This window comes from Papilio polytes, unplaced genomic scaffold (genome assembly GCF_000836215.1).
Source record: "Papilio polytes unplaced genomic scaffold, Ppol_1.0 DF821845.1, whole genome shotgun sequence".
NCBI lineage: Eukaryota > Metazoa > Arthropoda > Insecta > Lepidoptera > Papilionidae > Papilio > Papilio polytes.
Window position 1 is genome coordinate 4622690 of NW_013527359.1, and position 20714 is coordinate 4643403.

Below are 20714 nucleotides of genomic sequence, written 5' to 3' on the forward strand. Positions count from 1 at the left end.
AGGCATATCGACAGAATTATAAAATTGGTCCATTCGGGTCGGGCCACGTCACAGGAAGGTCCGCGCGTCGGGGCGGGGGAGGCGCGCGATGCGCCGGCAGAAGTGGAAGCGAGCGCGCGGCGCCGCGGCCGCCGCCGGGTCCTCCGCGTCCGGCGGCTCGGGCGCACCCGGCGAGCCCCGCGCGCCCGCCGTGCACTGCCCGCTCGCCGCCGGGCCGCACGTCAGCGAGCCGCACGAGGCCGACTCGGCGAGCGAGCGCGTCGACGGCCGGGAGCGGAGGGCGCTCGTCTCGCCCGCCTCACACTACCTATAGGAACAGAATATCCTTAGCCTCCATATCTTTTAGAGAGTGTATCAATAGAATTGGTCGCAAACCGACTTTGAAATGCCTTCAATATTAACACGAATCAGCTGTGTTAAAGAAAACTTTTGGGGTAGTTGAATTGTGTTTTTTATAACAATTAAGCAATTAGGTGTTTGGATCGAGGTTGTGGTAGTTCCTAGTGGTGGTGTTGTTACCTATAGAAGGAGTGTGAGTGCGGCGGCGGCGGCAGGGCGGGCGGCACGGGCGCGTGCGGCTCGGAGGCGGAGCGCTGCACGCCGGGCGCACGCTCCCCGCGCCCGTGCCGCCCCGCCGCCCGCTCCCGCTCCCGCTCGCGCTCGCGCTCCCCGTTCCAGTTCCACTCCCATTGCTTCTGAAGTAAAACACTTGCATGTCATAACTGAACTAAATTTGCAAGTTTCGCTTTTATATTGGTAACATTTGTCAGAACATCAATTACCAAATATTTACATTTAGTCAACAGGTAATTTCCTATTAGATCAGTTATATAGAACGTAAATGGATAGTTAGTTCAGCTTTATTCATATAAATCAGGTAATGTTTGGAGAGCGGAGCGGTAAAAGCTGAACTAATAATACCAAACATTTAGATAAGCTACAGTTCTTTACCCCAAAGGAGACTACACTTACGTCGCCGTGAGGCACGGAGAGCGAGGCCTTGGGCAGGGGTTGCGAGGGTGTGTGTCCGGGCTGCGAGTTATGCGCGGCGAAAGGCTCGCGCGCCTGTAGCAGCTGCAGGATGCGGCGCACGTCGGCCGTCAGCCCGCTCTCCAGCAGCGCCACGCGCCTGCTCAGCTCTTCGAGTCTCGTCAGCACGGTGGCCACTGAAGCCGCCGACGCGGCTGAACCCACGTTCTGATATTGCGGCGACATCACCTCCTAGAACATATATTGTTATAATTTATGTTTGTAAATTAAGGCAGTTTGCACAGCCTTTACATGTTCTATTCTAAATTCTGTTTATAATTTCATCAAAAAAAAACAAAGCTTTATGGTAAGTGAGAAATAGACGTCATTCACAAAAATTTTTTGTCAATCGTAAAATTGGTATAAAGTATGAACCTGCACGTTCGCTGTATTCTGTGCTCTTTCGGCAGTGAAGGGTAGGGCGGAGGGTCGGCCGGCCTGCTGCAGGTTGACGGCAGAGTGCGGCGCCGACCTGCAGGAGGGGGTGCGTGCGACGGGCGGCTGCGCGGGCGCGAGGATGTCGTCGCAGGACACGTGGACGGGGGCGGGGGGCGCGGCGGGCGGGCTCGGCGAGGCGTTGGTGTAGTACGAGCTGGGATTGGTGCTGAGGCTGGAGACGGGCAGCGTGGCGCTGTGCGCGGGCGTGCTCACCGCCGCCTCCTCCGCTGCCGCGCCGCCCGTCAGCGGCGACGTGTCGTTCAGCGGGCCCACCGACGACTGCCGACGCACGCTCGCGCGCCCTCGGTACGTTTGCGGCGTGGATTGAGCTGCAATTTGTAGAATATTAAGATGTAAAATTCGATGACAAATTTTGTTGTCTTATTATTTCATTTAAAATAAGACTCGAATAAACGTATAGTTTTTTCACGTAATGACTAAAGGAAATAGTTATCTCAATTGCACTGAACTTATTACATCACAAATAAAACAGGAAGCCATCATAGAGAATGGCCTTAGCATCATGTATGTTACAATAATTATGTGAACACAGTTTTTAAACGAAACATAAAGTAATCATCAAAATGTTCATACCATAAACATGCACTAGTATAAAAATGAATACTTACAGTATTTGTTGTGTAGCGGCTGATGCGTTTTATGGTGGTAGAGGTCTGGGAAGCTCCTTTTAAGTTGCGCTAGCATGCCTGCACACAAGGGCCGCGCTCAGAGCGGTACGCCGGCGCACAATGGCGGAGCGAGTCATGATTATATACAATTTAGTTCCATAACATATATTCCATAGTTTTTCAAGTTTCCTCCAATGATACACAACGCACTCGCCAGCGTCGGCCGGAAAGGAGAAATTAAACGAAACCGGGGGACAAGTACAAGCGTACACATGCTGGCATCGGTAATGGAATCGGTCGTGTAACGTGTAAACAAAAGCTTCCTAGTGATCCGCCTTTACAATATTTACATTTTTTCAAAAGCTTTTTGATATTCTTGTACGACTAAGTAGGAACAATTGTCTGAACTCGTCGACTGCCTGTCTTGTCAACCAATGTAATAATTACACATTCAAAAGAAGCTCTTATTTTAACGTCTGTTCATTTTTAAATAAGTAAAAAATCTCATTATTACCCCTAAATATATTAAAAGAAATGTATTAAAAAGTAAAATATGGAAAAGGGTCTTCTATATTTGATCAAAATATATCATTTACATAAAATTGGTTATCTACCTTATTAAAAGTGGTCTCGATACCTACTGCATTCGGTTTAAAATATCTAATAAAGAGTTGTGTTTCAATTTATTTCTTAGGGTAGGATCTTTTCATAAAGGGATTTGCACATTGCACGTTGAAGTTAAATGTGCATCTACCTACTCTATGAATTTATATCTGGTACATACCAAGCCCCACCTGATGCTTTCTGTTAAAATTATGAAAGAGAATGTCTAGAATCTGACAATTTCCAATAAGTATCGTCTTTTGGGATTTTTAATTGTTATTTTTATTTACATGTTCGTTAACTGACAAATATCTTGGTAGTTTTATTTTTAAAGCATCAATGAAGTGCTTGGTTGATTATTAAAAAAAAATAAAAAAGGTGTTATTTTCATTCCCTATCAGTTATTAAAACTATCTCACCTGTTATAGAGTTGAGGGTCGTAGAGCGTTGCTTGCTGAAATTAAAGTTGAGTGGAGTGACGTCCTGCCCCGCTTTGTCCGCAGAAAATTCTAGAATGCCTCGACTTGCCGGAGACTCGGTGTCTTCATCGCTGCATTGTGAATCCTAAAGAAATGAATGTTGTATTGTTGTTGCGTTAAATTAAAGTTTTAAGATGTGTCCTGAATTATCAGTGTAGTTAAATTGGTATCCGCCGCACTCAGAGTCCTTAATTTATCACCACAGGAGTTGTCACCACCTTAACACCTTTGATTGCGGCTGCAGAAGTAAAGGTTTAACAAGTGGAAAAGTTTGATCTGAATTAGCTGAATCAATTAAAACAATTGGTATGGTAAAGTCTAGACGGATATTCAAACTTTTTATAGACTAAGTGAACACCCACCTTATCTGCAAATGTCTCTGTGTGCGGACGACGCGTGTTTCTCGCATATGCTTCCCGTAGCAAGCGCGCGTCGTACGGATGCTCATAGCGCATGCGCCGTCTCGTCTCTATACCACCCAGCTCCTCCTAATAAACAGTTTAAATTTTTTTTATGGTAGATATATTTGCTCATACTACTTCTGAGAGCATGAAAATTCTAATAAAGAGTAAAATCACAGAGTCAAGCTCATTAACCTGGACATAATAGACATTTAAATTTCAAGTTCCATTCAGGTAGAGGAATCATATTTCATACTAATATTATAGAGACGAAAGGTGGATGGATGTTTGTTTCATTTCGACGAAACTTAATATAGGTGTACAGGATAGTCTGGAAGAACACATTTACTACTCGAATTTGTTTTTGTTAATTTCACGTAGACGGAGTCGACGAAAACTAATTACATAATATAGAACAAGTTGAAATAAAATAAGGCAGTAGATAAACATTATAGTGCGGCTCACTGTCAAGTGACATTACTGTAAGACTAACATCTCGCATGTTGTAGGTAATCTCGAGGTTGTTGACGAAAGTAGAGCGGAACTCGGGGTACATGTCGAGAACGTCCAGCAGATCGTCACGGTGCACGCGGTGCAGGTCGCAGTATGTGAGCGCACGCACGCGGCAGTTACTGCGCCCCACGCTAGAGTAGATGCACGGATTCTCGCCGAATATATCATCTTTACCTGTACCACAAAAATTATTATAAACCATAAAAGTGACCCAAAAAAGCGACAAGGTAAGACAGCTTCAAAAAATATAAAATGGAACTTTCACTTACCTAAAATAGCCATTACAATATCGTCTTTTAAAATTTCTATTGACCCACGAGAGATGAAATAAAGCGAAATGAGCACGTCTCCACGGTGAACTAAAGTCTCTCCCGGCGGCGCGTGGGTCGTTTTGAACCTTAACGATAGCGCTCTGCAAACGATCGTTCATATCAGTTATAGTATTAAAGATTTGATGTAATTTAACTTAAGGACATATTTTATAACTATGCTAGTACAAAACATTAAAAAACAACTGTGAACATATGGACAAGAACTTCAAAGACAGTTAACATTTAAAACGAATTTAACTTTACTGAATACTGAACATTTAGATTTGTACCTTAAGCAGCCAGGACTTGCTCCTTCGAAAGCGGCACAATTGGCTAGAAGATTGCGATTGAGATGTAGACAGATGTCGGCTTGGAGGCACTCGGGGAAACCTTTCAGTACACTCGATGTGTCGATTCCATTCGTATAACTCCACGCATGTTGGAAATATTCCTCAAGTCTTTGCCGTAATGGATTGGCAATCTATGTGCAAACAATGGCATTTTATAAGTTAAGTCTAGTGCAAATGCAAAATGCGTCTTTGAAAATTTCTTCATAATTTCTTACCTGATGAAATCTTATAAATTCCCGTACTCTCAAGATCTGTGTGTGATATCTCGCAGTGCCGGAATAAAGACGTTGTATTATTGCAGATACATTACCGAAAATACTCGCGTACATAAGAGCTGCGAAGAGAATAATTTAAATTTAGATTTTTGAAACTTCTATCTTCTAATTTCTATATTTAATATCTAAAATATGGAAGATAAAATGGAGCTAGAACAAATATAAAATCTAATATTAATCAAAATGACTTAAAGCACTAACTTTTGTTTAACATTACATGTGAATTTAAAGTACATGGAGGTGATAGCTGGTGTTAAGCAAATATCTAATTTAAACTATTTTAGCTAATAGTTAAAAACAACTAATTTTTAAAGCATTAGTACTTTGTGATACTAACATCCAAGAAGCATGACAAATATTGTAAATCCTTTTTCCATATCTGTGTTAGGCGCCACGTTACCAAAACCCACACTGGTTAGAGAGGTGCAAGTAAAATACAGAGCTGTGATGTAACGTGACCTGAAATTAAAAGTATGTTAACCTTAACGACCTCTAAACGAACTTCAAACGATTATCTATGAAGTGCTCGAATATGAGAAAAAGAATTAAAACCTTGAGCGACTAGATTTAAAATAGATCAAAATCTTCAATTATCAAAACCTTAAAATGCTATTTTTTTATTCTAAATTTTACTTTAAAAGTTAATAAAGCTAATAGATAATTAAATCTGTTATTCTAATAGCGCTTTTGTTAGCCTAAACAAAACAATACGAATATTAATACTAGATTATTGTTGGTAAGTTCTAGATTCATAACAGTAAACTAAGGGATATTGCGATTATTATAATGGATAACTAACTAAAAATGTATTGTTAGGCATTTGGACTGATACTTATGAGAATTTTAACGCTCTTACCTCATAGATGGCCCTGTTGAGTTATCGTAGGTAGCTTGCACATCGTTAGCAAGAGCATCTAACCAGCCAATAGGAGCTTGTAGTTGAGGTCTCTCCCAATTTCCAATTGCATACCTAATGGACACATTATAATTAATATTAAGACAAGGAAAATTATCACACAAATTTTACTGGCCAGCGATGGTATGGGATTACCAAAAAGGATATCGTTACTATAAAATGAAGAACGACTAGGTGATGGTGTCTTAGGATCATCGAGGATTATGTTTGAATATTAATGAACTTACCAAATACACGCAAGCCAATGGGCAAAAAGGACGAATGTAGCCATAAGGAGGAGAAGGACGGCAGTGCCATATTCAGAGTAACGGTCGATTTTGCGCGCGACACGCACGAGCCGGAGCAGCCGCGCTGTCTTCAGCAGACCGATGAGGGTCGTCGTCTGCGAACAGAGGGCCAGCTCAGACGCCTGGTCGCTACCCACTCACTACTCTGCACTATGCGCATCGAACTTAAGCTTTGGATGAATGTTCGCTTATGATATAGCATTAATGAGGCCTCGCAGCGAACCACGCTAACAAAGCAAAACTCCACTAGTTTATTTACTATGCGATTCTTGTACTCAGCCAAACTGAGGTAAATTTTGCGGTAAGCGATTATCTCTTACTATGGTTGTAGCTTCGTTATATTTTGCGGTGCATGGAATAATTCAACTAATACTAATCAAAAGTAACTTTCAATTTTGATTTTTTTAAGCTGTTTTACTTCTTTTTAATGAAACCTTACGTTCTTTCTTACAATGATTTTCTACCTCTATATAGTAAATATGAGTTTACATTTAATTTAAACAAATCCATAGGATTTTTGATAAGGTTATGTTAATTTAGTAAGAAACATGTTAGAAATGTTATTACATTGGTTTAATAATTCAGATAATAATGTTATCTGTGATGACATAAACAATATAGTTCAATTTATTATTATCGATATTTATTAGATTTTGCAGTGAGATTTTTTTAATTATAATTAATAATATTATATAAATAATATATAATAAAAAAAGAATGTTGTAAACCTATATTCAGTTTGAAAAGAAAAAACTAAAATTACAAAATCGTAATAAAAACAAACAATGACATTCAGTTATATATTTTATTGTAGTTTTAAAACAAGGCTGGATTTTCAACATTTAACGATAGTTATTTTTAAGGACGTAAAAAAAATTCAATAAAAAAACATTTACTTGATATATTTGCGTATTATTAATCTGGTAACTTTGTAAAATAAAAGTAAACTCGGAAAGTAAAACAAAATATAATGTCGGACGTAAACAAATAAATATTCTTGTAACACATAGGAAATAATGTTACCAGGTGTCACTGTAAAACTGTAATGAAATATGGACACATGTATGAAATACTTTTATTCTCTGATGTAAGGTGGGTGCCATAATTATTCATTATTTATTAGTGCTAATAAATGTTGTGAAAGGCATTTCATTGTTTTGTACAAGATTTAGTCTGGGAAGTGTGAGCGTATCGTTTACCAAGCTCTGTGCCCGTGACTGCACTCAAACTATAACAAGCTTATGATAATGAACCCAATGATTACAACCGAATCAACCTAATGTAGGCTACCAAAACCATCTTTAAGTATTACTTCTACTTCCTTTTGATCTACTGTATAATGCTATTCCTAACCTCAAACTTCTACAAATTTTAAAAGAGCTTTGAACATTTCCAACAAAGCTATAATTTTCTTTCAGATTTAAATCTTAAATCTTTTAAATAACGATAAATTATCGTTTGCTTTATTTTTAATAGCAGTTTAATATATTTGGTTTACTTTTAAAAGATGTAATCACGGGATAGATATGTCATAGTGATGATTACGGACAAACCAATCGAAAAATGTTTGTTTATAGCTAAGCTCGTGGTTGCAGCGAGTGAGCGTTTTTTTTTTTATTTCTGCCGCGGTGTTCTTTCAAATTAATATTTTTGCTCAAAGGAAGCGTCCAACTCTTCCATTATGCATTCGCTTAGTGGATTTACAGCTAGTGGAAATCAACGAATCAAAATATAGAAAAAAAAATAACTAAAGATCAATAAAAATATAGTGGCAGCAACAAAAAATAGTTCACAAAGATGGTATACCTCATCACTTTCCAGCCCCTGCTGTAACAAGAAATGGAATTACAGATTCAGTACTCGTATGCACCCACCTTGGGTTCTCTCTTCATACTATGTTAAGGTATTACAAAAAAAAACATGAAACAAAGTAATAACTTCGCATAAAGTAATACAGAACAACCTAATAATTATTAAAATTTCTTTTAATTTTTATACTGAATTAAAATTAATAATAATTAAAATAACAAACAGGTTTATTTCAAGAAGCGAATATTATTATGTTATATCTTAACGACAGAAAATAAAAAAAGCCAATATAAGAAATGGGGCGTATTCGTGATCGGCATATAATCTGTCTTTGAATTTGTGGCATAGAATTGAACAGTGTCCATTGCATTGAATGCATCCATTCCGCTACTGTACGTGAAATGTCTAACAATATCCAGAACTTCATTTGTCCGAAAAGTCGATGTCGATAAACGCTTTCATTATTAATAACTGTTATGATGAGGCTTGCTTATGTGAGCTCTATTCGAATGATCACTGAGAATATAATTTGACCTGCTTTCTGTTCCAAATGACCTATTTTCAGCCGCAAATGTAATGACGAGCTACTCCATAGTTTTATATTGGTATGTGGATAAAACATTTCATATGTAAAATTAAGTTTTAACACAACGATTATTTTTAATTTCGGACAATTGATCATCTGGTTTCTATTTTTTACTAAATGTCAGGCATTTGTTTTTGTTGTCATCTAGATCTAATGTTATTTATATGTGTGGATGTGGTAATGGCATATGAGGGTCGTGTCGTTGTAAAAGCAGCTCACTTCGTCGGTGTTGGTGCCGAAGAGGAGAAGGTCGAAGGGGATGGCCGCCACCAGGTCGATGATGAACCAGCCGCGAAGGTAGTGCATCGCGATCTTCGCTGGATCAGATTCCACTTCGTCCGCCGCGTTCACGTACGTTGTACGGAAGTTTATTAGGATGTCTATTATGAAGGTTACGTCAACTGAAAGTAGATTTCTATTGTTTAATAATCACATTTACATAAGATACCTATCTTGATTAATATTAATACTCTGTTATTATATTTTTAAATGATTCCAATTAAATATATGAAAAAGGAATACGAATTTTTAAATGATAGTTAAAAATTCTTCTATTGCGTGAACTACACGTGTGAATAATAAATTCAACACAACGTAAATAAAGCAAAGTTACCTATCATATCAATAACGACTATTGGATCTTCGCCGAAGCTGCGTGATCTTTTGTCAAAATCCGGCTCGTTCAGCTGGAAGGCGGCCACGTACGGTGTGAATATCGCAGTGTAGATCACGAGGATTAGAATCAACCAATCCCAAGCGGCCTGGAATCAAAAACGATTCTTCTTTTAAAACAATGTATGCCGTGAAAATTTTCATAAAATTTAAATAATCTGCTGAAGATGAAAATATTTATTTTAAATAATATGTAATGTAAAGGGAAAACCATAAAATTAACATTACACTTTTTATAATTACATTGAACTGGGACACTATATAAGTTCCAATTTAAGCGAGTTCGCAGCTCTAAGATATATAGCACCCGAGGTAGTTTTAATTACTGACTTAATAGCATGTGGGCAGTCGCCGCTTTCATTGCGTGCTCAGAAAATAAGGTCGTTTCGAAAAGTTTACCTTACTTTAGCATTTTAGCCACGTCGTTCTTCAAACGTTCTGTTTACAATAACCTGGTTCATAATAATAATAATATAAATATTTAAATTCATCTGATTGGACATTTTTGCGGTTTTGTTGATCTATACCACAAGTTTAGTTTTAATAAAATTTTTAACGTTTAGATAATAAGACACGCTTCTTTAAAATCTCACAAAACCTTATTCCTTTTACATAAAGTATGTCAGGTGAGAAATGAAAGCCTCCTTGTGGCGTCCAACTCTTTGAAGTATTCCTTGAGAATTCTCTCAAAGTATCTGTGTGTGAAAAACAAGAAAGCAGTACCTACTCATGTAGACAAAGTTCCAAATCACGGTACAACGGAGTGTCTGAAACATTTCCAACTATAATTTCTGTAAGCATTAATCTGTTAAGTTTTTTACAACTTTCTAATGATGCTGTTTAAATAAAAATCGTTAAAAATCATTGATTTCATGATTCAAACCCATTTATTCAAAAACCTACGTTTTAATGAATGCTACTTTTTGTCATAATTTGACACTATATAAATATCACCGGCTATAGTATATACTAGCTGTTGCTGGCGACTTCGCCTGCGTGAAAATAAAAAAAATAATACTATAGCCTATGTCACTCAGTGATAACATAGCTTTTCAATAGTGCAAGAAAATTCGAAATCGTTCAAGCAGGTTTTGAGTTATTTTACACACAAAAATACAAATCTTTCCCCTTTATAATATTAGTATAGATACAGATAAAGTTACTATTTCTCTATTAGACTTAATGACCTTTTAATAACCGCTCAAAGGAATACGTGAAGCTATTACATACAGAATAATCTTCACTATCCTGTCACATGTAACAACATAATAAGTAATGATATACCTAATAAACAAAATAATAAGGTACAAGTAACATAGCGAAAGGCATTAATTACGAATTATTATTGTAGCTGAACCTATGATGAGAGGTAATGTTTTTGTTAATCATCTCAGTAGCCTTATCTCACTTATGTCATTTCGGGTTCATAGTTGTATATGTTACCGGAAAAGTGTGATAACTAGGAATTGTATACTTTGTCTAGGAAAAGAATAGAATTTCGAAGCTGTTTTGGCAATGTTTAAAATGTTTCAAAGATTTTTAAATACACACATATCCTGGTGATTACACATTTTCTAGAAATTATATAAAATTCCAAAATAATGAATTACTACGCAATAAGGAAGTTATGAAAACAATGTTATCTATGAATAAAATTGTTAATAAATAGAATTTGTGGGTTCTCGATAATTCAAAGCGATTTTAGGAGTTATACATTGCCTAGGAATTGTGTACAATGACGGATTTCATATATTTCCGTCAACATCTACACCTAAATGTTTGGACTTAATTTAACAGTTAGATGAAATACTTAAATTTATATAATGATTGTTTTCTGTATGTCTTATAGCCATCTGTAACATTTGGACAGAAATAAACAGTGATTACAATAAGTATTCACGTTAACCTTGGCAGGATAGTAAATACAAGTTTCTGTTCTTCTTATAGTTTGTTAAAAATAGCTAGACTGATTGAATAAATCTATTTTTACATCGGCTCAAAAACAAAAACAAGTTAATTGTGATCACGCGTTGTGTTGTTGTGTAGTTTTACAATATAATAAAATCTTTCAAGTTCACTAAAAATGTTCGATATCGCTTTCATTTTCTTCTCGATAGTACGCAATGAAAGCGTAAGTTTATCTAACTAAAGTTAATCTCAGAATATGACACTTAGCTACATTGATTTAAAAAATTTAATTTTGTTAACCAGAGCCAGATTTTGAACTCAGTATGATGTTGTTCTCAAGTGTAGGATAAATAGGTATTTACTAAGATGTGCCATCTTTCAGCCACAATGCCACTAAATGTAATTTGGGATCATGGTCACGCAATGTTTTACTAATTGAATAAAATCCACCAGTATATGACTCTGTTTTTATATTAAACACTAGCTGTTACTCGCGCCTTCGTCCACGTCGAATAAAGAAAATAGTATAAAATATTGTCTATGACACTCAGTAGTTACCTAGCTTTTTAATAGTGTGAGGGATTTTGAAATCGTCCCAGTAGATTTTGAGTTATTTCAGTACATACAAAAAATACAAATCTTTCCTCTTTATAACATTAGTATAGATTTCAACTGTAGAATGTTAAATAAACATGAATGCAACAATATCGATGATATCATCAAATAAATTAGATTAGTTGAACATTTCGAACGTCATTTATCAAAAGAAGCCAGTAACTATACGATCCGTCCGTTACTCAACATTATTGTTATCACCTAGATAATTTAATGATTGTCGCATGCGACATCTATGACACAGTCCTAAAGAATTTCTTTAAAATCATGTATATAAAAACTAAAATTGAAAATACAATATAACGCCTCAACAATAAACGTGTACAACATTTGTACAATTATAACCTTGAATGGATTAAATTTTATTCTTATTAGATAGGAATACATATTTGAATTTAATTTCTTATGTTAATGTTGGTTGGCTTATTTATGTAATGATTATAAGCTTGCTGGTAACTTAATAAGTACCCGCTGTTCATAAGCAACTTGCAATCACCTTTTTTATGTCATAAGCTGGCAAATGAGCATGCGACCACCTAAATCCGCCAAAATGGAAAAGTGACCGCTATATATAGACATCCACAAATGTAGATGCTTTGCCTCTGTTTAATCCACGTGGGAGGAGGGCCACATGAAGAGGATATTGCCCTCTTCTACGCGTTTTCTCCACCGTCAAATCTACTTTCCCTTCCCATTCTTTCCTTATAAGAAAAAGGTGGTAAGGGTAAGGGAATACGCAGGGAAAGGATATTTATTATCTATTCGTTTTCTATCCCCCTTCCTTACTTAAAAAAGTTGAAGCGTGAGGACTTGAATTTAGCTTGCATTAGTGTTGATGTAAACATAAGGTATATTTCAACGATTAAAAAAGGAATTTCAACGGAGGTTGCATGTTACATAGTAAGTGACCATAACTATCTTACCTTGTAAGGAGAATGGTGGAGGATAGTCCAGGGATGTGATGGTTGCGTGGTCCCCTTGGGCCCGCTCGTAGCGCCGAGTGATAGTACCTGCAGACAAGTAATAAAAACATCTTGAGATTATTTGTGTTTCATAAAAAGTGTATTGTTTTTTAACCCTTGTGCACATTAGACGCTTTAAAGTGCGCGTTTCTAAAGGTGTGTTTGAAAGTAATCAATGTGTACTAGGGTTTATTCTTTTACAATTAAAAATTATTTCGTTTTATACTATGCAGTTTTTATAGTTTATTAGGAAATGATTAAAATGCATTGTTAAACATACATATGAAAACGTTTCGTATGGATTGAAATATCAATTTGTGGATGCTGATTATATTTTAAATTTAAATCACTTGTCTGTATTTTAACAACTTTAATCTTTAACTTAAAGTTAGTAAATATTCATAAGTGTTTTTATTTTATTTTGAAATCTAAACCGTTAGAAATGTTATTGGTGATTTTAAAAGTAGAAAATAACTATTTATTTTTAATCGTTTATAACTTTGTTTATTAATAAACATGCAAATTACATTAATTCTCTGTAAAAACTGATTAATATTTAGTTAAATATACATGCAACAAGACTAAATAGAAGCAATAACAAGGAATTCATAATTTTACACAATTACCGGTATATTTTTTTCAAATTAAAAGCGCAAATAGCCTAATGGTTTGGGGTACGGACTACCGATCTTGCGGTCGAGGGTTCGAATCCTGCCATTCGACATTTGCCGTGAGCTTAGTTGGAATGGTTAAAGGAAATATTAGTAAATTAACAAAAATCTACTAAAATTTCTGCACAAAAAAAATTTAGAAAATGGATTGATGTTTTGTTTTGAAAGAGTTGTTCATTTGTTTTCTTTTGATAACATTTTTCTTTTTTATTGTTAAGTATAATCCACTTGTTTTTAATGTATGTCGTTAAGCATCATCTCTTGTGACACTCTGGTCGTGCGACGTAGTTGGAGTGCTCTTGCGTGACTTAAACGATGGTCGAATTAATGAACTCTCTGCGGTCTTGATTTTCGGCGACCGCTCTAGTGACACTTGATGTCTGGCACTCTGTGGTCCAATAGGTTAAGTGTGGCCCTAGTCATCTGTAGGTAGTTTTATTTGAAATAATGTCGCACACACTTGAAGAACATGTTGATACGACATTCTCGTGGTTAGACGACAGTCGATACTCCTCTATTGCATATTAAGGGCTTGTCCCACCACTGTTTGAGGCTCAGATAGCTTAAAAATAACGTCACTGTCAAATAATGAAACAAAATCCGACATTTCCATCACATATTTTACACGTTGGATTTCAGACCATTTACAGTTTGGTGGGACATGCCCTTAATTTAAAATTTTATTGCATTCCTTTTATTATGAATTAAAACTATTAACATCAGATTCTATGAAATGCTCATGCTATAAGTGTAGTCGGTGTGTGTGCTGCTGCATTACTAAAGGAGGTTGATGACCGTTAAGGTGAAATGTTGACTGATTTGACTCTTGTATGTATATGTCATCACATTATCTTTGATACTGTAGACACATAAATATATAGAGCGCCCGCACTTCTTTGACTAATCTAACGCACAACTGTTTAGTTGTTTTGATTCCTATGAGCTTATATGAATTACTACTCGATTTTTAGTTGTGAGAATAATCAGTTAAGGCTGCGAAACAATCGACAATCGCACAGTTGTGCGATAGTTTGGTTAAAAGTGTGCGGCCGCTCTAAATAATGTAAATTCCCCGGTATTATACAAAGAAACACAATTTTAAGGTGCATTTAAAACAGTTTACAAATGTTACACTAAAAGGATGCTTTCTGTTCTACGCATTTATACAAAAAAATTTTCAAATTCGTCCCTCAAATTCTCTTAAAATATCCTTGAAATCAATCATCAAACATCTTAATTTGTTCAGAATAAATAAACAAATTTTTTTATAATGTTAGTTTGGCGTTATTACTTTTTATAGCAAAAGTTAGCAAACGAGCAAGCGGCCATATTAATTTGTCAGAATAGCGAAACGACCGCTGGCCACAGTCATCCGTATTTGCAGCAGCTTTAATCTTCAAGGCGGAAGGTATATGTAAATACAATAACTCATGTAGAAAAGTAGATATGGGCGCGTATGAATATTAGAGCAAGCGTACACCACAGACTAAACTATCGCACAACTATTGTGCGATTGTTTCACAGCCTCTAACTGTTAAGTTGCACAATTAAAAATCGAGTAGTGTGCGCACGTCCATATAAGCTCATAGGAATCAAAGCGAGACTAAAAAGTTGTGCGATAGTATAGTTATAGGTATACGCATGCTCTTAAAGTTATTAGTAGTTGGTTAATGTCAAAGTTTAGGTCATAGTTTAGATTTAGGTTGTCGTTATTGGCATCAGTGCATGGCTTTATTAGCTAGCGTATATCTCGATAACTGTTCATGCAAAATATAATCACAAACTCGGCTAAAGTTAAATTTTGTATTAAAAATTTGGGAACATACTTTAAAAAGAAAACAAACGTAAGTAATTATTTAAATATTTCTAGATTTTAGTAAGATTTTTCACTGTCTAAAATTGTTATTACATTACAATTAAATTGTTATTACAATAAATAATAATGTACACTTACTTTCATATTTATCTATATATCTTACAAGAAATCAATGCAGCTGTTACATTTTATAAATTAAGAAAAAAACTTATTTAGTATCTAAATAATAAAAACAGTAAAAATGTCGTATAAATATTCTGCAACACCTATAATTATTGCATTAAAATTATAAAATTAATTTAACTTTCTACAATCAGAATTAAAAATGCGCCTCATCATCGATGATATCATTTCAAATGTATTCAATAAATATTTTCATAAATATATCGATAATATACGATAATAGTATGCTACGGTAATTATGTGAGGGTTTTTGCTTTTTGTATTTACGGTATATGCTTATTTTAAAGTTGGACATTATAAAGGAACATTAATTTGTACGTAAAATCAATATTAATCGTAGTTTGATATTTTTCAGTCTCGCCCAGTTGTTCGTTCATTGTTACAAAAGAAATAAAATAGTTAAAACGCTATAAATGATGGAATTAATAAAAACTTTCGCAACCATTAAAGATTAAAATAAGTTTTTATATAATATCTCCATGGAAATAGAAAAGATAATGTTTATTAAATGTAAGCAGTAATATATAATCTGTAATAAAATAATACATTGTGTTCCATGTATGTACTTGTCTATAGCTATCGAAATGCTTTTTACCCAATTTATGATCGATATTCTTACAGGAATTTATCATATTAGTCCAGATAGCAGTGATTAGATATGCAGGGTAATTAGAACGTGTCACGCTCATGGCTCGCGAGCTCTCGACCACCGAACATTGCGTCTCTTATTAAAGATAGCTTGCTGGCGGAATGTTATCACCAAAAAATGTTATCACTGTGCGAACGACCAGCACGTAGAATTAAATACTCCCGTTTAACAATGCCTTTACTTGTTTTGTCATTAAATAAGTAATATGAATAAGCTTTATTTGGTAATTTATAACATTTATTTATTATACAGTTGCAATGAAAGCTGTTTAACCATGTATGAAGCAGTAAACATAAACAAGATGGATGCGGTATCATCGATTATCAACGTCGTATGCTTCCGTTGCAACATAGAGTAATTTGTAAATAATCATCCACTGAACGAGTATTACCTCCTTGCCGATGATGGTGGGCAATCCGTTGAGACCATTACACGGCGGTTCGAGGCGAACGACGCTCTTGCGGGAGCCGCGGAAGCCGGTGTCGCGGACGCGCACCGAGGAGCGCCAGGTGGAGGGCGGATCGTCACGCGAGCCCCGAGCCACCCGCGCCGCGCCCCCCGCACCCCCCGCGCCCGGCGGCGTCACGATCAGCGGCACGTCGGGGGGCGCGCGCTCCATGTCGCGGTCGCCGTCGCCGTCGCCGCCGCGCCAGCGCTCTCACCGGAACCCGCCGTGCTCCGAGACGGCGAGGTGCTCACATTCCAGCACGGCCCGCTCGTACGCCGACGCCTTCTCCAGCAGTGCGATCGCCGTGTTTTGCATAGATGCTCGCTTTATCTCCGCCGATGCCTCTGATTCCGATATCGTTTCACGTTAATTTACTTTCCACGTATTGATATTGATCAATACGATACATACGCGATATGTTTACTATGGTATGGTTTTAGGTAAAATAAAAATATGATGCACATACTAGCGAGATCGGGCTACACCGTCAATTTCTTCTCGCGGCTTTAGGTTGCCTAAGAGACGGGAGATTTATAAAGGTCAATGGGACGTGAGCGCAGCTTTCCCGCTGTTATTCTAAATAGTAAGTAGGGCGCGGAGTTATTCAGCGGCGGCGTGTCGCCGTGCGGCTGCTTCTTTTCATCTTCATTTGCTGCCTGTACTTTTATTTCCGCAGCTACAAATATAGCGTGTTAATTTTTACTTCCTTTTAAAGTGCTTAAGTAAGCATGATTAGTACATTTTGCGGAATTTTTTCGCAATTCGATAAGATAATAAACCTGACGGGATATACAACATTTAATGTATGAATATTTTATTTATGTTGACATAAGAAGTGACGGCACGCAAGGAATATAATGGAAAGATCTCCGCCTGTCCTACTTTATCAGATTATGTTTCAAAAAAGGTAAAACAGAAAAGGCTGCTCTCCGAGTTGACTGTAAACAACGTGATCCTCTTGCGGACGGAGAGCAAACAATAAAAAATGTGAGGAACATTTGTAATAGAATTCTCTTAGATTACTTTTTAAGCTTTACTTTTTATAACTTTGATGTTTGTTAAAATGTCAATGGTATTAATAACTTGAAGATTTGAAATGAATCAAAAACGTTGAATTTTTGATGTAGAAATTTTTCTTAATGATTCATGACCCGATTTAAAAATTGACCGACGTGAAACATGGTAGTGTTTTGTCAAAAGTTAACATATAATATTAGTTTTCAGCATTGTAGTTCGTAATAGAAGAATAATTTCAATATATACGAAAAATCCATATCATAAGAAGACGATAAGATAAGAGCTTTTAACTGTTTTACAGCAGTTGTAACCGACTTCAAAAAAGAGATTCTCAATTAGTGTATGTTTTTTGTTTTCTTTTTGTTACTTTTAAAGAGGTTTTTTTCTCAATATTATGTAATATGTTACTTTCATAGTTAACAGTATCATATTATTAATGTAAATAATTGATTTATGAATGAGATATACATAGGTATTCGCGAAAGCTGTAAAAAGGAGCTTTAGCGAACTATTCTTTTACTTCACTAGGCTTAGCTTATAAGTAAAAACTTAGATAACGTCTTACTTTAAGTTATGTAATATTTATACCATGAAGTAATACTACTTTCTTTAGTACTTTTTTCATGAATTGTGCTATTTTAAGCGTAAGCACGTAAGCGTTATAGTTATACTTTAAATTGCTTAAGCTTTAAAATGTCTACCTAATTTCTGGATGTATTTTACATAGTATTGATATCTGTTTATAATTGATGAGGATTTACAAAAATTTGGTTGTTTAGTTTATTCAAATGGATATTAAAAGGTGTTGTTTGTATTTCTTTCAGTGAAATATAAAAACTATTTTAACTAGGAAACCATGTTTAAGTGGCTCGGTAAGACGTCGGAATGGTAACATTGTTCGAGGAAAAGAGGTCAACCCGCGACAAATACAGGTGTAACAATGCAAAATGGAAAATATCATATTTCAACATGAAAAATTAAATCGTAACTGAACAAAATACTAAAATAATCAATGCTTTAATAAGTGAAAACAAGATAAAAGTATGTCTGTATCTTTTACAAACTAGAAATAAATAAAAAAATATATAAATTCAATAAAAAAACTGTTATATAATTCATCATCATTTTCACTTTGTAGTTTCTTTGTCATGCAAACTGTTTAATGTTTGGTTAGTGGTGTATTGCGTTGCGTGTAGAGTACGGTACAGTAACTAGGCGTGTTCACTACGGACGTAATTGTCAATAGTCCTACTGCAGAAACCAAAGCTCTTTGTATGTACGCTCGGATATCCGCAGTGAAATTCTTTCTCTACTTCGTGTAAGTTGTAAAGCGATATTGAACACTTACATAATACATGTTAAGAAAATTTAGGCCAAGATGCGTTCACATGCATCGTAAATATGTAACGGAGTTCGTGTGCCTCCATACATGTTACATATCAGAATATATGAAGATAATGTACTACAATCTACTATTGTCATGATTGTTAACCTACATGGGTCAAAAGCTTCGAAACAGTTACATAAACCCAATATTATTATTGGGTTTAAGTTGATTTTTGTAATGTGGGATAAAACTAGAAATAGAAGGCTAAAATGATACAAATCCAGCTTAATGATTATAGTAGGCTACTTTCGTTTACTAAAAAGAAATAAGTACGTTATGTAGACAAAGGAAACCATACCATGGTAGTCATAACTCCAAGCATGGATCGCGTTTTTTGTCACAATAATAGCAAATTAATGCGAAAGAAATATAAAAAATAATAAAAATATTATGCGCAAGCTCGCAACCGAATGAACGATAAAACACCTCGAGATCTGACGCACTGTTCACTGGAGAACTAAGCACAGGACGGCACCGCTCGGTAGCAAATGTTAGCGATACGCACGAGCTCCTCCCGAGGGCCGCTCACGCAAACGACTTCTAACAAAGCTCTCAAGCTCGAACACAGCGCAAAATAATCTGTAAAGTCGCCTGCAAAACGACAATAAAAATTTTACTTTTTAATGCAGTCGATCGATTAAGCGAGCACTCCACTCATTTTTGATGTGTTTGCTCATTTTATTAAAAAGGCAAGTCGTGTTACTTTGTGTATTTCGCGAGGTTATCGGTATGGGAATGAATCGCGGGAACGTTCACTGAAGGCGGGGGCCCAGGAACGGTGTTCAGATAACGATTCGATGGCAGTGTGAGAGGCGACAGAGTCCGCAGCGTGGTCGCGGGACTAGCCGGCGGGTGAGGGCGGGCGAAGGCGGGCGGCGGCAGGCGACGGCGGCGCGCGCAGTTTCGCGCCCTGCGCGCGCCGGCCGAGCCCGCTGAGCGCGCGGCGTGACCTCGCACAACCTCCCCCGACCACTCATCGAACGTTTCAGCTGAAACGCATTGTCGCCGCGCCGTCGAGCCGAGCCTGACACCGCGGCGTGCCGGCCCACCCCCACAACGCATTACAACAAAAATAAATTCGATCCTAAAATAATTAGTCACTGCAGTCGCTTGTATGAATACATAAGTACTTTCTTTGTTTCATATTACTCATACAACAAAATGTCAAACAAGTAATACATGTTACCAGTCCTTTATTTACATTGACTTCATTCTATGTAGGTACGTCCTAGTGTCTGGCCAGGACGTTAGACCGAGATTGTGAATATTTTATAACTGTACAGATCATTACTATTTCAATTAAAAAAATATCATTAGGTACTTTATTAAGTTTTCTTTTAAAGCCAGAGAGATTAAACAATGTAGAGCAGACGTATTTGACACTTCACTTAAAACTTTTATATAATCTCACTAACTGTATCTATTGATATGTTCTCAGTCAATGTAATTAATTGTATTTAAATTAATTGCAAATAATTTGTTCTACCAAAAAAGATGGAGCTTAACACGATTTTGTAAAATGTTTTATTATATGTCAATACAAGGACACTAGGTGGCGTTCTAAACTCGACATCTGATATAGAACCTTTCAAAGAAAGTACCGGTGAAAAAATGTTGATCCGTAAGACATGACTATATATTTTTTATGTCTTTGATCAAAGATAATTCAAAATCATGATTTAAAATGGTTTATTTTAATTTACGAGTAAAATTAATTAATATTCTGTTTGTATTTCCACACCGTACACTATCTTAATAGC

General features: G+C 36.3%; 1 protein-coding gene across 1 annotated transcript; it reads right to left on the bottom strand.

Annotated features, from left to right (window-relative positions):
• Positions 1-220: 220 nt before the first annotated feature.
• On the bottom strand, positions 221-19736 carry LOC106108096 (potassium voltage-gated channel subfamily H member 6-like). The gene is made up of 19 exons (XM_013289181.1): positions 19253-19736; positions 16494-16894; positions 12745-12831; positions 9240-9387; positions 8846-9027; positions 6172-6326; positions 5885-5998; positions 5366-5487; positions 4969-5087; positions 4694-4884; positions 4362-4504; positions 4073-4266; positions 3541-3666; positions 3119-3263; positions 2097-2174; positions 1405-1796; positions 973-1221; positions 520-695; positions 221-307 (listed from the first exon to the last, which is right to left on the bottom strand). Exons 2-19 carry the CDS (start codon positions 16719-16721, stop codon positions 304-306), a joined length of 2853 nt encoding a protein of 950 aa, XP_013144635.1. The 5' UTR covers positions 16722-16894; positions 19253-19736; the 3' UTR covers positions 221-303.
• Positions 19737-20714: the final 978 nt, after the last annotated feature.